The sequence below is a fragment of the Ursus americanus genome, chromosome 16 (assembly GCF_024610735.1).
Source record: "Ursus americanus isolate L20-20 chromosome 16, mUrsAme1.1.p, whole genome shotgun sequence".
Lineage (NCBI taxonomy): Eukaryota > Metazoa > Chordata > Mammalia > Carnivora > Ursidae > Ursus > Ursus americanus.
The window spans coordinates 737,568-761,178 of record NC_142142.1 but is presented as its reverse complement, the minus strand read 5'-3'; the positions used below and the strand labels follow the sequence as shown (position 1 = coordinate 761,178).

General features: G+C 35.5%; 1 protein-coding gene and 1 pseudogene across 10 annotated transcripts in view; one reads left to right on the top strand and one right to left on the bottom strand.

Moving 5' to 3' along the window:
- Positions 1-23,611, bottom strand: part of SBF2 (SET binding factor 2) — a 460,355-nt gene that overhangs the window by 157,457 nt on the left and 279,287 nt on the right. For all 10 annotated transcript variants that reach the window (XR_006777991.2, XR_006777993.2, XR_015726904.1 and 7 more), the window contains exons 15-16: positions 21,276-21,385; positions 19,778-19,927 (exon numbers count right to left, since the gene is read on the bottom strand). Coding sequence is in view for 4 of the 10 variants with exons in the window: in XM_087868044.1 (XP_087724170.1) it covers positions 19,778-19,927; positions 21,276-21,385 (260 nt within the window). In the remaining 6 variants the exon portion in view is untranslated. The remainder of the gene's footprint in view (positions 1-19,777; positions 19,928-21,275; positions 21,386-23,611) is intronic.
- Positions 11,882-12,325, top strand: LOC123786579 (large ribosomal subunit protein eL28 pseudogene; annotated as a pseudogene).

The window sequence follows — 23,611 nt, the reverse complement described above, 5'->3', positions numbered from 1 at the left end:
AATTATGGAGAACAAACTGATGGTTACTAGAAGGGAAGTGGGTGGGGGGATGTGTTAAATATGTGACAGGGATTAAGGAATGAACTTGTGATGAACACTGGGTGATGTATGGAACTGTTGAATCATTACACTGTACAAGTGAAACTATTATTACAATGTATGTTAACTAACTGGAATTAAAATTAAAACTTTTAAAAGATGCATTTCAAAAAATAAAATGCAAAAAAGTTATTAAAACACATTAAAGGCCATATACAATAAGAAATATACTATATTAATAATACAAAAATAAAAAAAGAAATATACTATATTTATGGATAGAAAGACTTGTAAATATGTCAGTTCCTCCCTAAATTAGCCTACAGAGTCAACATAATTTTAATCAAAGTCCCACTAGATTTTCTCATGGAATTCAATAAGGTGATTCTTAAAATTATATGGAAAAGCAAAGGGCAAAGAATAGGCAAGAAATTCCTTAGGAAGATAAAGCACAGGGACTTGTCTCACAGACATTAAAATTCATTATAAAACTCGAATTAAGACAATATGATGCTTTTGGGCGCCTGGGTGGCTCGGTCAGTTAAGCATCTGCCTTCAGCTCAGGTCGTGATCGGGGCTCCTGGGACTGAGTCCCAAGAAGGGCTCCTTTCTCAGCAGGGAGTCTGCTCCTCCCCTTGCCCCTCCCCCTGCTCATGCTCTCTCTCACTCACGCTCTCTCTCTCTCTCAAAATAAATAAATAAAAATTTTTTAAAGAAAAGACTGTAAGATTCTTTTGTGAAAATAGGCAAACAGATTTACAAAGCAGAAATCCTGAACAGACCCAATATTTATAGAAATGTGATGTATGGAAAGGGGGCCATACCGAATCACTGTAGAAAGGGTATACTATTACATTAATAGTTCTGCAGGTAACTGACTATACATTTGAAAAAAAAATAAACTGGATCTCTACTTCATCCAGCTCACAGAAAATCAATTTTAGATAGATTAAGGACTTAAATATGAAGGGTAAAATTATTAAATATTTTTATGAGGATATGAGAATATCGTTATGACCTCACAGTAGGGAAGGTTTTCTTGCACAAGACATAAAAAAGTACAAACCATAAAGGAAACAATTAATGAAACTGACTACATTAAAATAATAAACTTATATTCACCAAAAGTTATCAGAAAGAAAAGCAAAAGAAAACCACAAACTAGGAAGCAATACCTGCAACGTGAAAGGCTTGGCATTCAGAACCTATTCAGAACTCCTATAAATCAATGAGAAAAAGATAATGCAAAAGAAAAAAAGGGCAAAAGAAGCAAATAGGCATTTCCTTACATAGAAAATATGCAAAGCCAATAAACATGAAAAACTGTTCCATTTTATTAGTTATTAAGGAAATGCATATTATAACTACAATGATAGACCCTTTAACAATTACCAGACTGGTGGAATTTAAAATTAATAAAGTCACAATAACTCTCATACACTGTTGTTAAGAGTGTAAATTTGTAAAGATATTTTAGAAAACAATTTGTCACAATCTAGTAAAGCTGAAGTTGTAGATACTCTTGACTCAGCAATTCCACTCCTATGTGTTTATTCAAGAGAAATTCCTGTACAAGTGCATCAGTGTACAGAATGGTCACTGCAACACTGTGTTCATTACCAGAGTCAACAGCCTTCAACAGTAGCACGGACTCAAACAGCAACGAATGTAAACAAACCATAATTTTATACATCAAGATGGATGAGCTTTATGAGCAGCTGCTCAACAAATACCGATAATATCGATGAAAAAACAGGATGATTGCAATTATATGAAGGTCAAAACAGGCAAAACTCAACTGATCTATATTTTAAGAGTACACATATTGGGTAAAACCATGAAGAAAAGCAAAGGAATGAATAATATCAAATTTAGGAGAGTGGAGGTAAGGGAGGGGAAGAGCGGGAAAAGTTGAGATGGAGCTCCCAAGGACTTCAGTGTTAATCTTTTATTTCTTGAACTGGGTGTTGGGTACATGTGTATTTATTTTATTACTATTCTTTAAATAATACATATATCATAAATATTATATATTTCACAAACAGAATTTCATGAGTCAAACAATGACTACTTGAAAACAAGGTCGAGATGCAGAATGAACCATGATTAGCAAGATTTACAGGCTAGCTAGTGTTTGACTAGCACATAATAGCATTACATGCACAGCTCAAACTTCTGCCTCACCAAAAATGCAAATTACTATTTATCATAAATTGTTCTCAAATGGTCAATACAAAGAACATCAAATCCATGACTGTCAGCAGTCTGTTAAATCTCCATTAAATATCCTTTAGATACTATAGTAAACACTCAATGCAATCTGATATAACTAGCTAAGCCAGTATTTTAAATTCCATTTGTAAAAGCAATGATTTTATTGCCCAGAATATTGGAAATTACTGTTGGTCTTTTCTCCACATTTAGACAGATGTAACTGAGAGAAGTGTAATACAACAAACCTGCAGAAAATGAAATAGCATGCTACTTAAGGATTTTCCTGATCTGTACCAATAATTGTTTCAGAAGTAAAACAACTCAAGGATGGAAATCTGGAATTCGTTTTTAGATCTGATGAGATTCAAAAGCATTAATAATTGGAATGGGGAATGGATAAGCAGATCACAGAGGATTTTTAGTGCAGTAAAAATACTCCATATAATACCACAGTAATGGATATATCTCATTATACATTTGTCTAAACCCAAAAAATGTACAACAGCAAGAGTGAAACACTGTAAACTATGGACTTCAGATGATTATGATGTGTCAATATAGGTTATTTAATTGTAACAAATGTACCACTCAGGTGGGCAATGTTGCTAATGGGGAAAGCTATGTATGTATGTATGGGGCAAAGGGTATATGAGAAATCTCTATGCTCAATTTTGCTGTGAAACTAAAACTGTTCTAAAACAAATGTATTGATAAAAACAGTTACTACAAACAAAAAGCATTACTAGTGTTTTGCCAATCGTTAATGAGAAACTGGTAGTCCATGGCATCCAGTGGCAAACCAATTAAATTATTACCAACAGACAACTATAATCAAGTTCCTATAGATAACCAAGTAATTGTTGCCACAAACATTTTAATTCATATAAGAGGAACAACGAGGCAACAATGAGGCTAGTCCATTGCTTCAAAATGTACTACAGAATTTGGAGAAAGATTGTAATAAGCTCAGGGTGTTAAATTTCTATCACAATGTCAGGTAAGGGACCAGACAGCTTCTCTGATTGTTCTTAAAAATAAGTAAGATCCTGTAGCTGCAGTAAATATCATAACAAAGTCTAATTCTGTAGGTGAATTATTACATGACGAGTTTCACAGCCTCAAAGGGTCTCACGTTAAATTAGGGTATTGACTAATTAGGGTACTAATTAGGGTACTGACTGGTGGGGCGCCTGGCTGGCGCGGTCGGTAAGCATCTGCCTTTGGCTCAGGTCATGATCCCAGCGTCCTGGGATCGAGCCCCGCATTCGACTCCCTGCTCCTCTGTGAGCCTGCTTCTCCCTCTCCCACTCCCCCTGCTAGTGTTCCCTCTCTCGCTGGCTGCCTCTCTCTCTCTGTCAAATAAATAAATAAAATATTAATTAAAAAATCTGGGTACTGATTGGGAAGAAGAGAGTAGTGACTTGCATTATGTCAATTTAACTAAACTGGAACTATGTTTTCTAGAATTCCCTTCTCTAGATGGTTCTGAGTTAGAGTTGCCAGCGGCTTGAAAGGAGGAAGTGGAACAGCACCCGTGTTTATGTTTAGAGGTCAGTGTAGTGTCACCAATCTTCTGGTTTATCTTGTCGGTCAGGTTTGCAGCTCCTCCCATCTCTTGCTGAATTTCCTTTCAGCTTCTTTGCATTCTGAGCTAGTGCATGTGCAGTTCTATAGTAAATGGGATGAACTTTTTCTGCAAGTCAATTGCATCATCAAAATTGAAGGTTTAAAGACAGTGACAGATTAGCAGAGGCTCCAATTTGTCCTTACTCTCCCCCCTTCAAAAACAGGTAAACATATGGACTAAATAATCTACAGGCATCAATTAATTACAGATGTATAATAAATTCTATATTTTAATCCACATATTAGGCAAGGGCAAATCTAAACACTGTACTTTATCACAAAGGATTACTTATAATTCCTTTAATATCCATCTCCCCTTCCCTCTCTCCATCAATCATCCATCCAGGACTATTGCTGTGTTAGAGGGTATATACATAGTCTCCTTTTGGCTACGGACCACCTGATTGCTCCAAAATAACTATACCTACCTCTGTTCTTCATTAGCAATGCATGAGGAATGAGGATTCCTACATTCTACTTTCTAATTTTTGCCAGTCTTAAGAATACAAAGTTATTGTTTAAATTTACATATCCTCATAGCTTTTCAAGTTCTTTTATAAAGAGACTGTTCATGTTTTTTTTTTTTTAATGTTCTTTCTTTCTTTTTTTCTTTTTTTAAGATCTTATTTGAGAGAGAGAGACACAAAGTGCACACGAGAGAAAGCACGAGGAGCCAGAAAGGGCAGATGGAGAGGGAGAAGCTTAGTGGGGAGCCCAATGCAGGGTTTGATCAGAGGACCCCATGATTACGACCTGAGCTGAAGGCAGACACCCAAACAACTGAGCCACCCAGGTGCCCCACTTTTTTCAATTTTCATTGGGGTTGCTGTTTAACTCTTGGTGATTTAGAGAAATTTTTTGTGTATTCCAGATATCATTTCCTTGTTGATTTTAGATAATAAAACAAGTAAGATTTCCAGTCTATTAATTAACACCTGTATATTAACTTCATTCATGCTGTCCTTCAGTGATTAAAAGGTTTTAGAGGCACCTGGGTGGCTCAGTTAGTTAAGCATCTAACTTGTGATTTTGGCTCAGGTCATGACCTCATGGGTCGTGGATTGAGCTCCACACTCAGCATGGAGTCTCCTTGAGATTCTCTCCCTCTATCCCTCCTCCAACTCATGCACACATGCTTTCTCTAAAATAAATAAATAATTATTTTAAAAAAAAGTTTTAATAACTTAAGAAATCCATCTGGTTTTCTATTGCTAGTATTTATGTTTACTTTGTATTATTGCATCTATGTTTTAAATTTTAAGAATTTCTTCCCTGCCCTTAGGTCACAAAGATATTCATCTTCATTTCTATTAACTTTGGAGTTCTGTCATTACATAAAGATGTTTAATCTATCTGAAGAACTCCTTTATGAGTGTCACTACCTAGGAATGCTTTATTTCTCTTCACGTCGTGATCCACTTCTCCTAACACCATTTATTAATAAGTTCTCCTTTCTCCACTGATTTGTGAACCTATTAAGTTCCCATAAACCCCAATATGTCTCTACGTACTCTATTTACTGGTTTATTAGTCTACTTGTGTTCTAATACAACGCTAGCTTTATTATGATGATTTCAAAGTACATACTGATATCTGATAGGGAAAGTTCCCTCTTTGCTCTTCATGTTCTTTCAAATAAATTTAGGGTATTATCAAGTTCCTCAAAAATTCCAACTACACTGATTTAAAAATGGCCAAAGGACTTAAAGAGACACTTTTTCAAAGAAGATATACGAATGGTCAATAAGCACGTGAAAAGATATTCAATATCACCACCATCATTAGAGAACATACATGAAGTTTCCTCATTAACTATAAGGCTTAGTTATGTAGGTTTTACCAAATGAAAGCTTTCCTCCAGTAACACTTTCCTAAGAACTTTTAAACAAACACACATTGGATTTATCAAATGGCTGCTCTGTACTGATTAAGATAATCATAATTCTTCTCCTTTAATCTAGTAATGGGGTAAATTACACGAAAAGAATCCTGGGATCACTCCACTATATCGTGATGTTTTATTTTTTTAGTGCACTACTGGAATCAATTAGCCAGTTTTTTCTAAGACTTCTGCATTTACATTGATATGAAAAATGGGACTAACTTTGTCTTCTCTTTTATTGTATTTATTTGGTTTTGGCAGTATTACTGCCAAAAATAGCCTAATAAAATGATATTAAAAAAACAATGCTGACTGGCAAAAGAACAGGATGAAATATATAACACACCATTTACATACATTAAAAATACATGTGCATAATATACATTTTTCAAGAACATCTGCATAAAAATAATATGTTAAACACATTAAAATGACTGGGAGAGATTGGGAGTATAATGGTGATAAAAATAAAGAAACAAGTAAATAAAACAAGAAAGCGATCTTGCATGGACCAAAGATGGTTAATGTGTTACGAATTGAGGAGGGCCAGGATTGTTCCTAGTAAGCAATAATAATAATAATAATAATAATAATAATAATAATAATAAAGGATCCTGAGATCATGGAACTCAGAGGTAAGAGGAATCTTGGGGGCATCTAGTCCAATCTCCCTGACAATGTAGGAATGCTTTGTCAGCTTTCCTGAAAAAGACTAAAGTATTTGATGCAATACTCTATCAATGGGGAATATATATTTATAAATCAATCCATTTCACCATTAAGTTTTACATGTTAGCTCTAATCTACCCCATCTCAGACTTACCAGATCAGAATCTCTGATGATGGGGCCCAGAAATGCACATTTAAAATACTTAAGAAAAGTTTTAGAAATGACTACACTAAATGACAGGACGTTAATTATTCAACTCCGGCTACCTATCAAATTTATCTGTGGAACTTTAAAAAAATACAGATCTTAATCTTCATCCCTGATGTTTCTAATGAACTAGATATGAACACTCGAGCTTTAAATATATCAATGACAGTACTGTCTACCTGCATGTGGACTTCAAGTTTTACTTTTGAGCAGAGGTCATGAAATATTAAACCATCCGTCTATGTTCTCTTACCAAGATATTCCTGTGCATGAGACATAAAAGTGATCAGAGGCTGGCTTTGGTTGGGGATTATATTACCAGTAGTCACCTCCCCAACACTTATCCACAGGGGATGTGTTCCAAGGCCCCCAGTGAGTGCCTGAAACTGGATAGTAGCAACCCCTACATAGACTGTTTTTTCCTATACATACATACCTATGATGGTTTATAAGTTAGGCCAGTAAGAGCTTAACAATAATATAATAGACTTATAACAACATACGGTAATAACAATTATGTTAATGTCTCTCTCTTTCTCTCTCAAAATATTATACTGTACTCCCTCTTTTTCTGGTGATGATGTGAGATGATAAAATGCCTATGTGATGAGATGAATTGAGGTGAATGACATAGGTATTGTAACACAGTGTTAGGCTGCTATTGACCTACTGACCTGTTGAAAAACCAGAAGGAAGATCAATGGCTTCTAAATGTGGCTTACCACTTGTAACTGAAACTGGGGAAAGTGAAACTGTGGATAAGGGGAAACCTACTGTATAGCCAAGAAAGGGTAAAAGCTACAAACCTTTGTAGGGATGGAAATGGTGTAAAACGGAAACTCAAATTAGCTGAAGTAAGTAGCTACTTATATTACACTCATTTATTTGTTTACTCGTTCATCAAATTTTTTTTTTTTAAAGATTTTATTTATTTATTCGACAGAGATAGAGACAGCCAGCGAGAGAGGGAACACAAGCAGGGGGAGTGGGAGAGGAAGAAGCAGGCTCATAGCGGAAGAGCCTGATGTGGGGCTCGATCCCATAACGCCGGGATCACGCCCTGAGCCGAAGGCAGATGCTTAACCGCTGTGCCACCCAGGCGCCCCTCATTCATCAAATTTTTATTGAGAAATTACTTCATGCCAGACATAATGGAACATACAGAGAAGTTTTGGCAGTTTCATTATTTGTAATAAGCACAACTGCAGGTCATGATGGATAGGACGGGGGCAGTAGGAGACACAGTGGAAGCACACAGCAGTGGCTACCAATCCATAATTAACGGGCTGAGGAAGGCTTTCAGGAGGAAGTGATGTCTAAACTGAGATGAAAGGATGAGTAGGAGTTAGCTAGATGAAAGGGATGAATGAGGGGCTGGGGATCAGAAAGAGTGTCCCAAACGAAGGCAGTAAGATGTGCGAAGGCCGGAAGACGGACAGCAGTGAGAGATGGAGCTGTCAAGGCCAAGGCATGACTAGAATTTGCTCTGAACGCAAAGGGGAAGGACTTTAAGTTGGGAAATGACAAGATACAAGTCAAATTATAGAAATATCACTTTGGCAAAGAAAGGAAATCGATACGGCAGGGGGATGGGTCAGGATGGATGTAGGGAGACCAGTTAAGTCAGTGCATTAACAGGTAAGAAATGTTGGTGACTTAAATCAGGATATTGGAATTTAAGTAGAGAGAAAAGTGGATGGAATTGAGAGATATTTAGAAAGTAGAATACACAGGACTCAGTGGCTGATCAGATAGGAGGATAAACCTAAGAGCAAGTCTAATTCCATGTTTTAGGGTTATTGGTGCCATTTGTTAAAGTAGGAAACTCAACAGGAAGAGTTTGTGGGTAGTAGCTGGGGGGTAAAAGATTATTATTTCAGTTTGGAACATAATATCTAAATAGCTTTGGGACATCCAAGCACAGATGGCCAAAAACTGGCAGGATATTCAGCTCTGAAACGTAAGAGGTAGATTTGGGCTTGAGACACAAATTTGGAGAGCGTAAGTAAAAGACATTAATGGGGGTGAGTAAGATTGCCTGCAAGAGTCGTGGACTGGCAGATAATCTAAAAACGGATCTAAAGATGCAAATGAACATCACCATTTACGAGGCTGAGGGAAGAGAAGCCATATCAAAATGACCGAAAAGAAACTCAAAAGAAGTAGAAAACCAGGGGAAATACTACCCTCAAAGATAAGGGAGGGACATTTTGTAAAGAGCATCATGAAATGCTACCAAGTGTCAAATAAGGTAGGAATTGAAAAGTTTCCATTATATTTATCAATAAGTTCTGATCAATGATCTTAGTTGAGTAGTGGTAGCTGAAGATTTGGCCTAAACCTTACAGCTGTAAGAATAATTAATTTAATGAATTCCCTCCTAAATCTGAAACTCAAAATTGTAAACAACGAAATTACATCCTTAATAAGTAACTTAGAAAAGTGGAATCTTATTTCAGTAATTACTGCTTCCAAATCCATGGACAGTAGTGGTGAAAAAATAGATATCGAAGGTGTTAAATCAGAACAACTCAGCAACCCTTGAATCTCAAGCCTTGAACCCTCACCAATCTCGGAAACCGTAAAAGAGTGAGAAGATACCGGGAAGAAAAATTTGTTTCTTTTTGAAGACTCCTGGCTTCATTTTATATTACTTTGGTATGGGCTGTGCTAATTTTCAAATTGGCTTTTTTTGTTTTTATTTTTCTTGGCAAGTTTTATTGTGCGCTTTCTAATTATGAAGCAAAATTCCTCTTCTTCACCATGCTTTATGTGATAGTATTTAAAATCGATGTGAATTATTATGTCAAAAAACTCATCTATTAAAGAAGTAATTGGCCTTTCTTAGCGACTTTTCCATCTTTTGTAATTATCTTTCTTAAAAAATTATACTTGGAAAAAATTATATAATCATTTATACATTCAAACATATCTGAATACTTTCTGTGCACCAGGTGCCATTCTGGATGTTGGGTGTACAATAATGAACAATACAAACAGAGTCTGTTTTAATTCAGTTAGGGTTGAGTTTTTCAGTAGTAACGGTTATTTTAAAAAATGAAAAAGAAAAAAAAAAAAAGATCCACAAGTTTCCAGAATACAGCCTTCTGATCTAAATTTAAATTAAGCTATAGAGCACCTAATTGCCACCTATTGTGTTTCGAAGAACACAGCATCAGTGAGCTAATAGCTCACAGTGAATAAAAACAAACAAAAAAACCCCCCCCAAAAAACAAAAAGTAGATTCAGAACTCAACTCACCTCTTTGATTTATGAGCTCTGTGATTTGGGAAAACTATTTAATTTCTTTGGGCCTGTTTCCAGAGGTAGTAGTGATTGTGGCTAGCCCAGTTTCAGAGCCAAAAGAAAGCGGAGGTTGTCTGAGGCCATCAGAGTGATACCCGTACCCAAGGAGGAGGACAGGACAATTGCGGATGATGACTAGAGAGTTCTCTCACAAGGGAGAGTGGGTAATGAAAGCAGAGTTGGGGAACAATGGTAGGAACCGACTTTGTTTTAGGGGGCCTTCTGCATAGGTCATACTCTGCACAAAGTAAAGCAAAGAATGAGAAAATAAAAAGAATGTGTACACGGTGAAGCTTGTTGACTGCAAGCTCCATTTCAGCATGATCTGGTTGAGCTGTTTGGTTGAGAAATTCCTAATCTCAGTATCTTCAGTAAAATCTTTTTCTCTCTGGCTGTTCACATTTCTCAAAGAACTGTTTTCCAATTTCCTGACTTGAGAACAAGTTGCCAGAGTTCTGGGAGTTGAAGCCGGAAAGTCTACTGGTATTTTCAATATTTGGCATTCACTTAACTCCCTTGTTTGCAGAAAACCAGAATTTCCCTCAGCCAGACCTAGTGTCTCCCACGGTAGTGATGTCCTCTTTCTTAAAAATAAATATACAAACAAACCAACCTCTAACCTACCAGGGTAAAGGAGGGGCAGGTGGCTGTTTACACAGAATTGAAAAACGATCTAGGAGGGCAATCCACTGCATCTTAAGGGGACTTTCAGCCAATCTTCTTTTTAATGTTTTAGCCCCACCTAAACCTCCTGTTTTCAGAGATTACTTGATGTCCCCAATCCCTGAGCCTTTTGCAGTTCTGCAAATTGGGCTGCTTCAAGGCTTTTACAACCATCAGTTAGGAAAAGGTGGTCTGAGTCTGCTAAATAAAGTCATTCACCATCAGCTTTCCAGTATCCAAAATGTCATTGCTCTTGTCTCCTCTCCTACTTTGCCTGTGGGTTTCTACATTAAAAAAAAATCCTTTACTTTTGTTTTACTGGGGTTTTGAGTGGTAGCTGAGGTTACACGTCCACATTCAATCTGTTCAATTTAACCAGAAGTTACTCTACCTACTTCTCTCATTTCCCACCAACTTTCTACCCTATATTTGGCAACACAGAAATATTTTTCAATTTTCAAAAACACAGGCCCTTTCTATATATTTTTTTCCTGCTAACAACTTCCTCTATCTGGAATACTCTCCCTTTCAATTCTTGTCTGACAAATGCCTTCTGTGACCCTGTCCTTCCCACTCAAAATCCAGTAATCCCATAATAGTGTTCAGAGTTTTACACAAATCTCTATCAGCGCATATCCCACTGTATTATATATTTACCTGTGAGATTTTCCTTCTGGATTGTGAACTCCTTAAGAACCAGGATCTTAATCACTTCAGTATGAAGTATACCTCCATATCTAGTATAGAGACTAGTATACAGTAGAAATCAGGAAATGGAGGAAGAAAAGAGAGGAAAGAAGTAAAAAAATTTACCCTGATTAACTAAGATGTATTCTACTGATTAATATACTCTTAATGTGTTAGTCTGTTCTGGGCTGCTGTGACAAAACACCATAGACTGAGTGGTTTATACAATGGAAATTTAGCTCTCATGTTCAGAAGGCTGGAAGTTCAATGTCAGGATGCCAGCATGGTCAGCTGAGGGCCCTCTTCCGGGTTGTACACTTTGTATATCCTTACATGGTGGAAGGGACAAAGGGAGCTCTGTTGACTCTCTTTTATAAGGGTATTAATCTCATTCATGAGGGCTCCATCTTCATGATCTTATCACCTCCCCAAAGCCCCACCTCCTAATACCATCACCTTAGGGGTTGAGTTTCCAGCATATGAATCTGGGAGAACATATTCAGACCACAGCACTTAACAAAATCCCCAAATTTGCTACTTCATACATATGAACAGTGCACGAGTGTCCTTAAACATTTCTAGATTGTTCTTTCCACCTCCAGCCATGCTAGTGAGTGGAGCTGCCACCATGTCTACCCACCTACAATGTAGGGTGATGGGAAACTGCTCCAGCTTCCAGATCAAGAGGAACAAGCATACATACAGCATCGAGCCCAACAACCTGAAGGCGCGCAACTCCTTCCACTACAACAGGCTGATTCACTGCAAGACTGTGGGCCCGTGGCCAAGGTCATGAAACAGAGATCCTGGCGAAAATCCGCCACCTCCTATGTGCAGGCCACCGTTAACAAGAACGCCTGGGCCACCCTCGCAGCACCATGTGCGCGATCTGCAAGAACAAGTACTGCCCAGATCTGCGCACAGATGCCATTCACAGAGCCAGCACCATCCTGCACAGCCAGAAGCCTACAATGGTGAAGAAGTGGAACCACCCACCAAGAGCTCCTGAGGACCTGCCCTCCACCTCCTAAGTAATAAAGATGTCAACCACCTCAAAAAAAAAAAAAAAAAAATTCTAGATTAAGTCAATCTGATGTGGAAGTTTGGGGTTCCAGAATAGAAGCCTTTTTTCTCATACTTTTAAACTCCTATGTGGTTTCCTATATTCTAAGTCCTCAGCCTAAGAAGCCCAATATAAGAATCTACCCAAGCAACCAATGAAATTTTATGAAAACATTTTCTTGGTGTCTGGAATTCTCAGCCTTGACAAAATCTGAGGCTTAGACTTTGAAGTGTCTCCTCTTTAATTAGGCAGGATCCCTGGTCACTTTCTGAGATACTGACCACTGTGAGCTGAAGTCACACTAAGCCCAATGTTTAGTAGCAATACTTTGTGTTTTCATAGTAAGACTTTCTCAATGAGAACAAAGTCACTGATTGGCACCGTAGCACAAGTCCCTTATCTTGTCACAGACTAGCACTTTGAGCAGTGTTATATCAGACCGCTTCACTCTCTCCTCCTTGTATGTTCTCTTCCATTTTCCATCTTCCTGTTTCTCTCTGCTTCACTATGTGTAATTGCTTCACATGCGTATTCCAGTTCGCTATAATTCTTTCACTGTGTCTAGATTGATGTCTTAGCCTATCCGTTGAGTTTTTTGTAATTCTGTATCTTTGTTTACTTATTTAATACCAATAAATTTTAAACATATATCAAAGTTGAAAGAATTTTACACTGAACACCTGTACATTTCCCCTTATATCATGAACAGCTTACTAGGCTTGCTTTATTATTTATCTATCCATCTATCTATCCATTAATCCATATTATTTTTAGTGCATTTCAAAGTAAATAGCAGACATCAATTATTATGAAATTCCTGGATCACAGGATAGGTATATGCTTAGTTTTATAAGAATCTCTCAGACTCTTTCTGAAGTGACTGAACCAGTTTGCATTCTCAACAATAAAGTATGAGACTTCCAGTTACCTTACAACATTGCCAACATTTGGCATTTGGGTGCATTATATAGTATCTCACAGTGATTTAAATTTGCATTTCTCTGATGACTAATGATATTGAGACCTTCTCCATGTGCTTATTGACCATTCACATATCCTTTTGTGAAGTATCTGTTTAAATTTTCCATTTTTAAAAATTGGTTTGTTCAGCTTCTTAAGTTGTAGGAGTTCTTTATATAAACATGATACCAGTTCTTTGCCACATATATATTTTGGGAATATTTTTTCCCAGTTTTGCCTGTTCATTTTCATAATGGGGTCTTTTGATGAGCATAAGTTTTAATTTTGATAAAGTATAATGATCATTTTTTTTCCTTTTTTGGTTACCACTTTCTGTGATCTAAGAAACTGTTGCCCATTCCTAAGGCATGAAAGTGTTCCATGTTTTCCCCTAAAAGCTTTATGGTTTCATATTTTATGTTTAGTTCTATACTCTACACCTCAAAGTTATCTTTGTGTTTGATGTAACATAGAGGTTGAGATTCATTTTTATTCCATATGGATATTCAGTTATTCCAATACTATTTGTGGAAAAAATTTCCCTTTCTCTATTGGGTTACTTTGGTGCTTTTATCAAAAATCCCATAAATGTGGGGTGCTGTTTCCACTGATTTATTTGCCGATGCTTATGTCAGTACCACACTGTCTTGATTATTGTGGGTTGATAATAAGTCTTGAAATCAGGTAGTGTAAGTCATCCAAATTTTGTTCTTTTTCAAGATTTTTTGGCCATTTTAGTCCTCTGCATTTCCATATAAATCGCAGTCCACCTGTCAAGCTCTACAGAAAAGTCTGTTGCAGTTTTGGTTAGGGTTGCAACCAACCTATAGATCAATTTGCTGAGAACAGGCATCTTAACAATATTGAGTTTTCCACAACCCCTGAATTTTTATTTTAAGTGATTATATAAACTCAGCTGGCCATTTTTGTTAGTTTCTGGCTATGGGCTTGTTTTATACTCAATCTTTCACTTATTTAAATATTTTAATTATATATTCACATTGGATAATTCCAAAATATAGTCTTTGAGAGTGCAAATCTGTTGCTGGTTGTTTCTGTTGACATTAATTCATACCGGCTCACTTCCTTGGTCATTTTTAAATAGTGAGTTCATATTTTATTGAATTTAATCTGTGGGAATCCTGACTGCCTAAATTGGGGCTGCATTCTTCCAGAAAGGATTTACACTTGATTCTTCTGGAGGCAAGGGTGAGGGGCATGTTACTACTGAATAGGGATTACTTTATTCCTCTTTTAATGTCCCAGCCTAATGCAAAACTCTCAGATTCAGAAAGCTCTCCGTATAGAGGCGAATCCTTAACTGTGCTCACAAACTTGGTTTCCCCAACTGCTAACTGCTCAGAATTTGGTTTTCCCTATTTGTCCTTTTCCTGAAAATAGAAGAAGTACTTATTGGAAATTTCCTTTTCTTCTTAGAAAAAACAATGTACCAAAATCACGTGGGTATTTTTCTTTTTTTAATTTTTTTTTAACAGTTTTTCTAAGATCTATTTCTACTATATCAGTGAGAGGGTTCCTCTAGCATGCAGTTGTTCACGATTCTGAAAATGGATGACTTCACTGGGTTGTTAAATTATAATTTATTGTTAAAAAATGTTAGCTATGGGGCACCTGGGTAGCTCAGTGGGTTAAACGTCTGCCTTCAGCTCAGGTCATGAGCCCAGGGTCCTGGAATCGAGTCCCGATTCGGGCTCCTTGCTCATGGGGGAGCCTGCTTCTCCCTCTGCCTGCCGCTCCCCCTGCTGTGCACTCTCTCTTTCTGACAAAAAAATAAATGAAAATCTTTAAAAAATATTAGCTATGATCTTGACATCATGTCTCTGCTAAAAATAAAAAGAGTTAAGACCATGATATTTTTGGAGAGATTTATAGTAATCTCAGCTATAAAAATACCCAAAATATGATAAATTATTTGAAATGAGATGATACATAGGAATAATCTATAACTTCTATAAACCAGTCCTTTAAAAAATTTCCTTGGCATTGAAAAAAACTAATAAATAAAACAGTCCCTTACAGTACTCATGTTCCACTTAATTTTCCCTTGAGGACAGGGAAGGACAGAATAACTTCAAAATCACGAAAAGCAAAAATTACTAAAGTTTTTGAATCGCTAGCTAAAAATTAGTTCATTTAGTTAGGTTTCTTTCTTAAAATACTAACACAGATGTTTGGCCTCTCTGCCTTGAAACTCTACGCTTTTGTAAAAAATGTTCAGAATGTCACGTTAAATCCCCACAAGTAACATTGTTGCAACAAGAATATAAATACTAACAAATCCCAAGTCAGTAATAAATAACCCATTAAAATAAAAATATCACATGTGAGCCCATTTATAACTGAGAAGAGCCTCTATATAATGTTAAACAACAGCATGTGCTGGAATAAAGCCAGCAATCATAGAGTATCAAGAAATTACCTAACTTTAGGGGTTCTAGATACCTTCATCTGTTAATCAAATTTGTTTGTTCTCCATAATTACAGCAGCAAAGTAAAGGCAGCAAAGTAACAAAAGACATGGCTTTATTTAGGTCAAATTTATTATGTTTTATTCTTCTCATAAAGGTGCTCAATGATTTCCCTCCTACAAAAAGGAGAATCTTTTTTTAATTTATAAAATATATGCTTATGTTTTATATAATTTAACTATGCATGTGTGTGTGTGCGCGTGCCTAACCCACATACCATAAGTAACCATCGTGTAGGATTTACTGCAAATATCCTTCTGAATTTTTAGTATAATACACATGTGTAATTTTAGGTCAAAAATAGAATCATATGATATCTACTTTATGTAACTTCCCTTTTGCCTACCCCGCGATATATAATAGAAGTTTTTCCATATGGCCACATATTATAGATCTACCTCTTTTTATGTTGTAGCTGAGCAGTATTCCAAATAGTTGCACATAATTAAATTAATCAATATCCAAATGGCAAACATTTAGGTTGCTTTTAGTTGTTGCTATTATTATGAACTATTGTAGCTAGTATATTATACTTTAAAATAAGAATGTCTTCCAGTAAAGATGAATCATCTCCTATCTTGTCAATTTGCTTAAACAAACTACAAAGTACTTGTTACAAGATTGCATTTTTGATGCTAGATTTTAAGTTAGAATTTTAGAGAAAGATATCATTTGAAATGAGTTTGAAGAGAAAAATATGACCTGCAAAAAACATCTAATAGCAGTACCCTGAGACCCGACAGTTTGTAAGTTACAAGGCTATAAAGAACAATGACACAATGAATACTCATATATCTAGTTTAAGAAATAGAGTATTATCACTACTATTGAAGATCTCTATGTTCACCTGCCCTTCCTCTCTCTGTCCGTCCGAGGTAATTTTCTTCAATATGTTCTTTATTATTCCTTTGATTTCCCTTTTTCCTAGTTTCATTGAGGTATAATTGAAAAATAAAATTGTAGTGTACAATGTGATAATTTAATATATGTATACATTGCCTTGCTTTTCTTTATAGTTTTACCATATATGTTGCATCCCTAAATTACATATTTCTAAATAATATATTACATGCTTTAAATTTTATACTAATACAACCATACTGTAATTGGATTGTCCTTCTATTTTTGTGCAAAACTATCTTCTTTAAGATTTATCTACACTGTTCCTTGTAGGTACAATTCATTTTCTCTACTAAAAAATATTCTAATGTGAAAAGATACCACAATTTATTTATCCATTCTACTGCTGGTTGGCATATTAGTTGTTTTGTTTTCTGCTATTTCAAACAATGCTCCTATGAACATTTTTGTTCATGTCTCTTGGTATATGGGTAAGAGCTCATCTAAGAGTGAAATCACTGGGTCATAGAATATATTCTTAATTTTAATGTAGTCAAATTTATCAATCTTTTCTTTTAAGATCAGCACTATTTGTGACTTGTTTAACAAATCTATCCCTACCTCAAAGTCAAGGATATCTCCCTTAAAGATTATCTGAAAAACTGTGAAGGTTGGCTTTTCATATTTAAGTCTTTAGTCCACATGAAACTGCTTTTAGTGTATAGTGTGGTATACATACACCAGTGAGGTATCTTACATTTTTTGTGTACATGGTCACCTAATTTTCCCAGCACTATTTATTGAATTTTTCATTCCTTTGTCACTGATCTGAAATGACAATTTTGTCATAAGTCACATTCCCATATATGTGTACCTCTGTATATTATCTGTCATCATCCGTTTATGAACTCTGTCCTATATTCAGTTCTTTTGGTCAATCTCTTTATGATTGTACCAATACCACACTGTCTTAATCACTACAATTTTAAACTAATTAAACATTGTTTTATGTTTTATTGAGGTATAATTGATAAATAAAATGGTAAAATATTTCAAGTGTACACGGTGATTTGATATATGCATACATCGTGAAAGGATTCCCATATTTATCTGTTTTGTTGTTGTTGTTTGATGCAAATATTTAAGTTCTACTCTCTCAGCAAATTCTAAGTATATAATACAATTTTATCAACTGCAGTCACCACATTTTAAATTAGATCCTTAGGCCTTAGCCACCAAATAGCTAAAAGTGTGCACCTCTTACCAAGTTCTCCCTATTCCCCCTCCCCCGCTTCAGGCCCTGGCAACCACTTTTTTACTCTCTGTTTCTAAGAGTTTGACTTTTTTTTTTTTTAAGATTCTACATATTTGTGATACCACGCAGTATTTCTTTTTCTCTGTCTGGCTTATTTCACTTATCATGATGCCTTCAACATCTATCCCTGTTATTGCAAATGGCAGGACTTCCTTCTTTATCACGGTTGAACACTTTCATTGCTTATATGTACCACATCATCTTTGCCTAGTCATCTGCTGATAGACACTTAGGTTGTTTTCTTAGCTTGGCTACTGTTAAAAATGCTGCAGTGAACATGGGGATGCAGACGCCTTTTCAATATCCTGTTTTCCTTTGGATATATTCAGAAGTGGGATTGTTGGATCATATGCTTGTTCTGGTTTTAATTTTGTGTTTTTCGTAGTGGTTGTATCAATTTACATTCCTACCAACAGAGCACAAGGGTTCCCTTTTTTCCACATCTTTCCCAACACTTATCTTTTATCTTTTGATAACAGCCATTCTAACAAATGTGAGGTGGTATCTCATGGTGATTTTCATTTATATTTCCCTGATGATTACTGATGTTGAACACATTTTCAGGTACCTTTTGGCCATTTTCCTGTCTTCTCTTATTTTTATTTTTAATTAATTTATTTTTATGTCTTCTTTCAAACTAATTTTTGATATCTGACAGGACCAATTACCAAGTTGTTTGTTGTTGTTTTAGGAGTGTGTTGGTAATTCTTGGGCTTTTGCTCCTCTATTTGGGATTGTGATGGAAATTGCATTGCATCTATTGATTATTTTGGGAAGAACTGATATCTTCATAATATTGAGTCTTCCAATCCATGGACATGGTGTATCTCTCCATTTAATTAGGCCTTCTTTCATCCATAAATTTTATTATTAATTATACCTAGTAATTCTCATTTTCCAATCTAACAGAATTTAACATGCATTTTGTTTACTTTCTCTAGAGTCCCACAGATAGTCTTTGAATTCTTAATATTTAATTACATTCTTCTCTTTGTGCAAAAAGTTTGAGAAATAATTTTTGTATCACCTGTAAAGAATATGATGCCAATGTCGTAAACTATTTAACACGTGAGACAGCATGGGGAAATCAGACTATTTGCTTCTAAATTGTCTTCACTATTTTATGGGAAGTTTATTTCTGTAAGACAATATATATATTTTGATGCCAAGCAGAAGTATTTTTTGACCTTATACGCATGGCGCTTAGCAAATACTAAGTAATTCATTTATAACTTGAATTATCATCACTCATTACCCTCTACCTTAATAGCACAACTAAAAACTGACTGAAATGAATAATTAAGTAGTTATTAAATAACCTAACATTAAGTAACATAAAACTGAATTTTTTAAAGATGACTTTTCATTTTTCATTTTCAGAAAGTCTGCTTAAAGAACAAAATAACCTGGTTTTTTTTTTAAGATTTTATTTATTTTATTTGAGAGAGAGAGAGAGAACACACAGAAGGAGAGTGAGAGGGAAAAGCAGACTCCTTGTTAAGCAGAGAGCCTGACTCAGGGCTCAATCCCAGGAGCCCAAGATCATGAGCTGAGCCAAAGCAGACGCTTAACTGACTGAGCCACCCAGGCTCCCCTACCCTAGTATTTTTCAAGAGAAAACAAAGATAGTATGAAAAACTCAATATTTGTGCCAAGTAATAAATAAGTATTTCTGACAGAAATGGTGTGGATATTGGTTCTTCACCCTATTCACTGTGGAAGGCTCAAGAAGTTGACATATCAGTAAACAGAATCTCCTGGAAAAATAAAAAGTATTCTCAAATACTAGGAATAATCTGAAAGAACTAAAAATTACCTGTAGAGTACAGTTCATCATCCTTATTATATAGTCAAACTGTTGATGGTCTAATATAGCCCGGTTTTGCTGGACATGTAAGCCCAGCTCATCAGTGAGACACTGTCTTGCTGCCTTTCCTTTAAGGGCTCTCAATGCAGCTGGAAGGGTCTGAGGACAAAAGAGGCAGAAGTGAACAAAAGGTACCAATGGAAAAAAACAACATTCAATGGGTGACACTAAAAATTCGAGTACACCCTGTAAACCATTTAACAAAGATATTATAATTAAACTTCCAGAAAAGAGTAGATTTGCTATTAAGAACAATTATAAAATAGACGTGTAAGTAATTATTTTTATTTGCAAGCCAGCATGAAAAATAAGTAGAATTGATTTATGTAATAAGTTAAAAAATAACATTAACTTCACTTAATAAAAAAATTCAACAAAACTTCGGTTACCAAAACACTCATGACACTTAGATACCTTCTTTCAATAACTGGCCACATCTCTGTGGCAAAAACAGAAGGAAAAATTAAAATGACAAGAAACACAGGTGATTTTATACTTTTAAGTCGGTCAGTTAATCACTAGTCAGTTTTAATTTATGACTAGAAAATTCTACATCTCCTCTCATTTCAATATAATAAAGAAGGAAAAAGGACTCAGATTAACAAATAGAAATGTCTACACTTATGCATTAAAATTCTTTCACTTCATCACACAGAAGAATGTATCTCTCAGTTTGCCATTTAGAGCCTAGTTAATGTACTTTATATAAAATAATAACAGGCTTATTTAACTTTGAAAACGTAAAAAATACAGAATAAAGGAGCAAATAAGAAGGAAGGAAGAAATCTGAGAGTAGGAGAGCATAATATTGTTACAGGCAGGTACACAAAACAGGATGTAAAACCTGAAGGCAAGAAAAGCAAAAGGAAGTCTATTATAATACTTCAAGCGTAAGAGAAAATGGAAACCAAAAAAAAAGTCAAAACCTAAAAAGGCTTGGAGTCGTTTACTATAAGGGTAAAAATGTTACTTTGTTCATGCTTTAGCCTCTTGTAATAGATGTTCAGAGCTATGACGAGTCACTAAGATTATATTATGTTTAACACGTTTTCTTAAAGAAGGCAAGAAAACGTGCTTTAATGAGGCACATTTAAGTTGAATACCACTGTTTTTATAATTCATTTCTTATTCTGACTAGATTCTTTGCAATAAATAAAATTATATTTAAAATGTTAAATTTCTAAGTAATATGTCATAATAGGATTTATAGAACAATGTTTAAAAGTTTCAGGAAAAAATCACTATCAATACTTCTCTGGTAGCCATATAACTAGACATGGCATAGATTTAAAATCTTAGACACAATTCATTTAAAATGATCAAAACAGTAAAAGGACACTTGATAAGGAAGAGGTGCGGTTAGAGGAGAGGTCACTTGTCAAGCTAGACATGTACATCTGAAAGGGAAATGACGAGCGCTTCCTTGGGAAAGAAGGAGTTTTAGTACCTTTTCAGTCTCCAATGTTTTATTTTCAAATATGAATGAGATGCAATTTCGAACAACTTCCAATCTCTGTGCGCTGTTGAAAACTGTTGTCCCCTTATCCATTATCGAAACTAGCAGAGGAATATAAAGACAACACAAGTAAGTTGAACACCTTTGGCAATTACAAAAGCAAAGGGAATGTTACTGTTTACAGCTTATACGGCTGTCACTGTTTACACGACCAACATTTAGACTCTGTTCTTCTCCCTGGTTACACGGCATCGAAGGTACTCCATTTCACTACTTAGATCACATATTTAGGTTCTGAAATGTCAGGCCAGTCAAAGGCTTATTGAGGACAATTTCACAGGATAGATTCCAATGATAAACTGAACTCTTATGCAAATTAATTCATACTGCACAGTAAAATTGTATAGAGCAAAAGTAAACATCCACTTTTAACTTCAATTGTAAGCAAACTGATAAATGTTTAACTTCAATTGTAAACAAAATGATAAATGTTTAGGGTACAGTATCATGAAAAAGTAGCTAATACTTATATGTGACAGGACTACTAACAAAAAAAGAAGCTGATATTTCTAAGATATTACCAAAGAAAAACCACATACCACAAAAAATCAGATTCTACAAATTTGAGTAGAGGTGACCTGAGAAAGCACTATACAAAAAGAGAAATGATTATGGCTCAAGCATTACTATATGGAGTGATTTTTTAGTCCCATGAACTATGTACCAGTCACCTTTACCATAAGACTGAATAATTCTAGTCTAATATATAGGCTAAAATTACTTAAAATAAATTTACCTTAGTAAAAGAATATTAGAAGGATATAAATAAAAGTAGCATTAGTTAAATAAAAGTATACTTTCACCAAGACCTTTACTATATCATTGGTACAAAAGATGTAGTATCAATAATTCTTAAGCCAAAAAGAAAGACCCCTTATATAGGTTTTTCTTTTTTCTTTTTCTCTTATTTGAGTGTAGTTGACACACAATGTTACATTAGTTTCAGGTGTACAACTTGGTGACTTGACAAGTTTATACACTATGCTTTGTTCACCACAAGTATAGCTATCATCTGTCCCATTACATAGTGATTATAATATCATTGAATTCCTTATGCTGTCTTTTCTTTAAGATTTTATTTATTTATTCAAGAGAGTGAGACAGAGCAAGAGAGAAAGAGCACAAGCGGGGAGAGAGGTACAGGGAAAGGGAAAAGCAGGCTCCCCGCTGAGCAGGGAGCCTGATATGGGGCTTGATCGCAGGATCATGACCTGAGCCAAAGGCAGACGCTTACCCAACTGAGCCACCCAGGTGTCCCCATGCTGTGTCTTTTATTTTTGCAACTTATTCATTCCATAACTAGAAGCCTGTATCTCCCACTCCCCTTGGCCCATTTTGCCCAAACCCCTCCGTCCCCTGGCAAGCATCAGTTTGTTCTCTATATTTATAGGTCTGATTCTGCTTTTTAAGACCCCTTCTATTTTATGGGTGCTCTTGGAATCTAAAGGCATAATCCTTTTACCTCCCTTCATACCTAAGAAGAAAAACTATCATATCTTACTTATTAACATCCCTTTCATCTCAATACAAACTCTTATATCCTTCAAATCATTTTTGAAACTTTTTTACTTTGAATAATACTAAATAAGCTCATGAGAAGTTACAAAATAGTAGAGAGAAGATTCATGCCCTCATCACTTAGCTTCCCCCAATGGTGATATCTTACCTAACTACAGTGCTTTATCAGAATCAGGGAATCAATTGGCACCATACAATTAACTAGACAATAGAACTCAAATTTTACCAGTTTTCTTCAAATCATTTTTAATCATGCAACACTAATATTCTGCATGATCATGATGGTTAAACAGATTATTTCACATGACTCTTCTGTATGAAATGTTCATTCTTAATTGCATGCTCTGGGGCTTCCCACACATGTAGGTCAGTGGAATAGACTGAAATAGAAATCAATCTATATTTAGAGTAGGAAACTTCTTGGAGTCTCCAAATAATACCATGTACTTTACTGAGCAACATCTTTAACCTGTGTTTATAAACTTTTAGTTCTAAAATCTCTTCACCAGTATTTTAAATTTTCTTTAGGGCAAGCTGTTAAAAACAAACAAACAAACCACATTTTCTGGTAATAAGTCTGTTTCCTTATTTGAGAGTTACTTGAGACAATGACTTAGTTCACTCCCAGAAGAAAGTTCTTCACTGGGAGTTACTGATACTTCAGACTGGCCAAATCCCCAGCTGTGGTATTCTAATACTCACTTTCTAACGTCCGACGACAACTCTGGTTTAAGAGTACTTGACTTCCC